This window comes from Hydra viridissima, unplaced genomic scaffold, assembly GCF_058129835.1.
Source record: "Hydra viridissima isolate aposymbiotic clone 2 unplaced genomic scaffold, HvirCarnegie_v1 scaffold_5, whole genome shotgun sequence".
NCBI lineage: Eukaryota > Metazoa > Cnidaria > Hydrozoa > Anthoathecata > Hydridae > Hydra > Hydra viridissima.
Window position 1 is genome coordinate 12,199,717 of NW_028324304.1, and position 6,000 is coordinate 12,205,716.

General features: G+C 27.0%; 1 protein-coding gene across 4 annotated transcripts; it reads right to left on the minus strand.

Annotated features, from left to right (window-relative positions):
• Positions 1-117: 117 nt before the first annotated feature.
• LOC145189300 (uncharacterized) lies at positions 118-4,685 on the minus strand. 4 transcript variants are annotated; one of them, XM_090087335.1, is made up of 4 exons: positions 4,545-4,685; positions 2,062-2,265; positions 1,724-1,923; positions 118-1,572 (listed from the first exon to the last, which is right to left on the minus strand). In XM_090087335.1, exons 2-4 carry the CDS (start codon positions 2,238-2,240, stop codon positions 266-268), a joined length of 1,686 nt encoding a protein of 561 aa, XP_089943461.1. In that variant the 5' UTR covers positions 2,241-2,265; positions 4,545-4,685; the 3' UTR covers positions 118-265. The 4 variants fall into 4 exon arrangements, with proteins under 4 accessions (XP_089943461.1, XP_089943462.1, XP_089943460.1 ...); XM_090087336.1 differs by lacking the exon at positions 4,545-4,685 and adding an exon at positions 4,005-4,140; XM_090087334.1 differs by lacking the exon at positions 4,545-4,685 and adding an exon at positions 3,873-4,017.
• Between the last annotated feature and the right edge of the window lie 1,315 nt (positions 4,686-6,000).

A 6,000-nucleotide genomic window follows, 5' to 3' on the forward strand; every position in this document is an offset into this window, starting at 1 on the left:
TTTTGAAATATATAAAAATGTAAACACCAATAGAAAAAATAAAAAATAACCAGTTGAACAGTATGTGTGTGTAACATTTTAAAAATACTAATTAATATATCAAAATCATGCTTGTCATTTTTTTTTTTTTAATTTTCTTCATTTAATTGAGTATAGATAGAATAACAGACTTTAAAAAAGAAGCTTTGAAATATACTTCAACAATCAAAAAAGATTACAGAATAGTTACATTTTAAAAAATTCAAAAAGCATTTAACTACTAGAATCAAAAAGAGCTCTTTTTCAGCCAATAATCAGTGAGATTTTTCTTTTTGAAACCCTTTAGATAAAAACTATTGGAATGATTTTGTATTTTCTCAATGTGAGAGAGAAAATTGTGTTTAACTGCATGCATATTCGGAGAAGCATTTAAAAACCATTCTTGAGAGTAATTTACAACAGAGCTTTGTTTGTACTGATTTTTACTACCATGCTCATAAAATTTATTGTCAACCTGGTTTCTCAAACCAAAACTCTGTATATCTGAAGTGATAGGATTAAGTTGGGTTAAGGAAGAAGAGAAAACAGTTAAAATCTTATTTCCATAAAAATCTCTGTTATTAGCATGCCACTTATGAAGTGATTGCATACTCATTTGTTTTGAAGTTTTGTTAAGTAAGTAATATTCATTTGATCTCTGCTGAATGTCATTCATGGGTGAAACTATGTCAAACTTCTTTTTCTTGTGATTTTCAAACTGTACTCCTTTATTGTACAATTTCTGAACATTTTCTCTGGGGGATTTATCTTTGTGCAAGTAGTGAGTATAGTGAGAATCTTGAATGAAAAAGCAATTATCAATCCAATTTGTTTTAAAATTTAGATTGGCATCAATAGGAAAAGAGGATGATTTTGTTATAATTGATTTGATTTCAGAAAGATCTGAACTGAATGAATTTTTAGGAAGCCGATCATTATTTGAAGCTTTGAATTCATTTTGCTGTTGCGTTGTTATGTCTTGAGTTTGTGATGCTTTATCATTACAATAAGTATTTGCTGCATTCAGGTCAGTGGTCTGAGAACTGATAAAACTTTCAAGTAGTAAAGATGATTCTTGACGCAGAATCTGAGGGCTAATTACTGGTTTTGATTTTGATGCATTTAATGCATTTTGAGATGAATCCTTACAGGTTTTTAACCATACATTAACAAAGTAATCATTATTTGTTTCTTTTACTTTTTCACTAGTTAATGATGTTATTGATTCTTCGTTTACTGTTTCCCAATCAATTTCTTTACTAACAACAAAATTCTCTATAGACGCTGCTTTTTGGTTTAATCCAGATACATCCACGCTTATTAACTTATTTTCTGAGTTGTTTAACTTAGTAGAGACTTGCTGCATTTGAAAGCATTGCAGCTGCTGCTCCATTGGTCCTGTAAAAACGCATATATCATCATCTGAGAGCATGTCAAAACCATCTTCACTTTTATCACTTAAAGATTCCCTAGTAGAAGGTTTACTATCAACAACTCCATATTGCATAATTAAGTCTTCAAACTTATCATTATTAGCTTCAAAGCATATGGAGCCTAAAGAAATCATTTATGAGCAAACAAAATTTTAACAATTATTCCAGCTAACACAATTTATGCAGATTTAATATAGCAAAAAATCTAGAAACATCTAGCTTATCAACTAAATTAAAAGAAGGCTTTTAAAGATGAGGTGAAAAAAACCTACCATTTTCATACAAAGATCCAGCAACACTATTGACTTTTTTTATAACTTCACTAACCATGTTGTTTAATTCAGGAAGGCTCATGGAGGAAGACAATTTTAAACATTCGCTTAGAACTCGATGAAGATTTTCCAGCTCAATGCTTTTCTGTGTAAGTTCTTTTTTTTTCAAGAGGAAGATACTTTCTGAATGAGAGTTCAACCTTAAAATAAAAAACACAAATAATAAATTAAATGCTTATATCTAATGCTTACAAATTTTGTTACATTGATATTCAAATGATAAAATTAAAGATTATAAATTTATAACATGGAATTACACTAATTAAGTTAAAAATCACCATTTCTCTCGATAAGACAGAGTGTCTCGCAGGTGTTCAAAAGAGCGTTCAATACTATCCTGAGTCTGTTTAAAGTTGTTATTTAAAATTGTTTGTTCTTCTTTACAATAACATAAAATTTGATTGATTTCATTAATTTTATCTTGGGCTTCTTTAAGGCTCTCTTCTGAAGTACTCATCTTTCTTATATGAGTGTTTAAATCACTAAACACAAAACTTTGAATTTTAAAACAAAAAGGTTTAAGATGTTTAATAGCAAAAAAAATTTAAAAACTAAGAACAAAATATATTTATTGCAAACATGAATATTTTTTTTATACCAGGTCTATAAAAATATGTAATAGGGAACCATTAGTTATTTAGAATTAAAATACATAAGTTCCATTTTCAACTTATTAGATTTTAATTCTAATTGATTGTTTCAGAGATGGTTTTAGATTCAAAACAGGTGTGCATTTCATAAAATAATTTGATGGAAACAGATAAAATATATAAAAATGTATAAAATATATCTTTTAGTACACTAAAGATGCATTTACATTAGTACTATAAACTATTGGTTATTAATACCATAACTTCATAACAATACTGTTTACATGAACATAGGGTGTAAAACATGTTATTTACATGAACATATTTAGAAGAAGTCTTAAGCTTATAAGTAGCTATATATTAAAGTCAATTTTTAATATTTTTTCTTTCTGAAATTTCTTTTGTTTTATCATATGTAACTTTTTTCATTACATCTATAGAATACTTTTAAAACTTCTTATCAGCATTTAAAACTTTCCTAATACTATTGAAGCTCAAAAAAATGAGATGCATTTATGTAATTTTTTTAGTCAAGATTTAGATAACAGGGAAATTATTGTAAACTTTTGTTCTAAGATTTCAATTAAAATATTTTAACACAAAAAGTGGTCTTTTAAATAATTAGAAAATATTGCTATGATCAGCTACAACTTTTTAAATTAAGAACTGCACAAGAAAAGAAATTGACTCTAGCAATTACAAATAATTTTAATTGCTTTTAATTGAAATCTATCCCTGTTTCAGCCCTTTTATGTGAACTTTTTATTATTTCCCTTTTTTTTGGTTTTTTACTAGAACTCACTTCCATGTAATTGAAGTGTTTAATGCCAGCCTTTTTAAGTAATTCATTAATATAATCACTAGAATTCTCTATGATTGTACAAAATTTGTAAATCATAAAACTATTCTACATTAATAACTTGCTTGATTTCAAATAAACCCATTTAAATTATTGCAAATCTGCAAGATATTGCAGTCTTTCTATCATGTTTAGCCAGTTTATAAAATCAGCTTTTACTACATTTTAAACTGTTTAGTTCACATAAAACTGTTCTGTGGAATATTGCTATAAAGAACAGAGCTTAATTATTAGGATCAAACTATTGCAAAAATATTGAAAAAGACATAAGTGCTGAACTTTTTGCATTACTCAATAGTTTGACTCCAAAATCAAGTACTCCTTGAGAAAAGAGTGGAAGTGTTTCTAAAGCAAGAGTTTACTTATGTGTTACATCCTGGATACCTTTATTTAGCTGACAAGGTAAAGAGCATATCTTTAAGCTTAGATTTTAATCTCATAATTAATATAAATGGTTTCGGCCAGAAGCTACAAAACTATTTATATCAATTATGAAGTTAAAATCTAAGATAAGTTTAAAAGTTCGAAAAAAAATTCTCTTTTACCTTTTATTTAGTAACACGCCTAAAAATCTTTTTGCATACTTCTTAAACTTGTTAAAAGAAACTGAGGACAACTCTTATAATAGTAGTCTAATTACCTGTCTTTAAAAGTTATAAACATTAAGAAGTTTTTATTATTATTTTTATACTCCATGAATCATTGAAATTTCCAAAAGCTTATTAATATTTATTCGGAAAAAATTTCTTTCTCCTTACGGTACGGTACGCACCTTTCATCACTCCATCATCTTTAATTGTGGTTTTCAAATGTTTTATTCTGCGCATAATCGATTAATATATTGCGTTTTTACTTAAACTGCGCACGCATAAATTTAACTTAACTGTGATCTCTAGTTCTTTTAAACTAGTTCTTTAAAACTGGTTTCTTATTTATAAACAAACTTCAATTGCTGTTACATAACTTTTACGAAATTTTATCACATATATATTTAAAATGTCACGTTCCGCTCACGTTGTTGCTAAATGATCAGCAATGAAAACTTTTTTCTTCTCTATTTCACTATTATTTAACTCTAAAATCTTTTTTTCAGCTATTTTAAGACTGTACTTTTGTTAAAAAAAAAAAACAACCTAAGTTTTTATATTGGCGAATGGAGAAAAAACGTAGAGAAAAAAAAAAAAAAAGAAAAAATTAAGATTTCATGTGAAGTTTAAAATTTAATGTCGATTCTTGAAGTTTTTTTGAAACAACATTCTTCAAAGCATTTTCATTATTTAACGTAAAAAAATCAACGCATAAAAAATGTCACCTGAAATACGAATTACCAGTAAACTTTTTACTTTTTTTGAACGTTCCACCTTTCCGAATCGTATTTTTTAAAATTAAATCTAATATAAATAACTTGTCAGTAAATATGCAATAATTCTTTTCTCTTTAGCCGGAGACTTACATCTAAACAAACATGGTGCACAGTTTTAACTTTGAATCCAAACAAACTCCATTGTTATAGCAAACATCTTTGTCTAGCAATAATACACACACACAACAAGAGTTATAACTTAAGCTCGTTTTTTAACATATGCTTTGAGCTTTATACAAGATCACACCATAAGTATTTTTTTAGCATTTAAAAAAAAATAAGGTTGATGTTAGCAATTTCCCTGTGAGATTTGAACTTTTCAAAAACGCAATTTTATTTTATAAAGCTGGTTTATCTCTTCTTTTCTTTTCAAAATTTTCTTTAATTTCAAAGCTTAAATGATATTTTATTCTTGGAGGTAAAAATAAAACACTCCAATAATACACGCACATGGTTGCCCATCATACAACAATAGTAAATATTTTGCTTAGTTTTATACACGTTCCTGATTCTTTTTAGCTTCATGTTTTACTTAAACTTCGGCGTTTGGTGTTTCGGTTTTTAACGAATAATAATGAATAATAACGAATAGTAACTTACAAATCACTCTGCAGAGATAAATTGAATTTTCTGAAGTTTATTAAAATAAAATTTTATACTCTGCGTTTAAAACAGAAAAGCTTTTGATGAGACAAGTTTATATTCATCCAAAAATTTATTAAATTTTTTAAAATAAAAATAAGCCTAAGGGTTTTAATGAAATTCTGAGCAGTGTCTTGAAAAGTCGAAACAAAATAACATGAGGTACGTGTGTATCTAATTTTTTTTGTATGTGATACCTGAAAATTGCGATACCTCACGTACTAAATATTATTTTGTTTGACGTGCCAAGCCAGAATAATTTTTTTTTTTTAAACAAAATATTTTTTTTTGGCAAGCATTGTTTACGTCAACAATACTTGAGAATCGCAACAAAAAAAAGTTCTATTAATAAGTTTCAGGGGGATTTCAAAATTTTTTGAACACCAAAAAATAAAAAACTGCGTTTCTTCGCTTTTTAAACAAAGCAACGCCGTTATATATTTTTATTTTTAACATTTTTTTAAAATATTTCACCGTTTTCTTAGATGAGGAAATACTAAAGTAGCTCTAAAAATATAATAGTATTGATTTAAAAACATAGCTCCATTCCGTGCTTTGATGTTAAACATTGTGAATAGCAACGGAGATTAAACAAAAATTCTTTTATTAAAAAAAAAATTCTGTTTAATTTATGTCACTGAATGCCAAACAAAATTTTTCGAACGCACTGCTATTTAAAAACATAGGCCTTTGACACTGCACAAATAATTATTTGTAATGTAACTCGACTTCATATCATTCTAGCAACACTACAAATTAAAGT

What these genes read in the sequence shown, in the direction of transcription:
- LOC145189300 (XM_090087334.1), bottom strand. Translation starts at nt 3,928, where the DNA reads ATGGAGTATAAAAATAATAATAAAAACTTCTTAATGTTTATAACTTTT. An exon ending in TTTATAACTTTTAAAGACAG is followed by an intron (nt 2,266 to 3,872) that starts GTAATTAGACTA and finishes TTTTGTGTTTAG; the next exon opens with TGATTTAAACACTCATATAA. An exon ending in CTGTCTTATCGAGAGAAATG is followed by an intron (nt 1,924 to 2,061) that starts GTGATTTTTAAC and finishes TTTTATTTTAAG; the next exon opens with GTTGAACTCTCATTCAGAAA.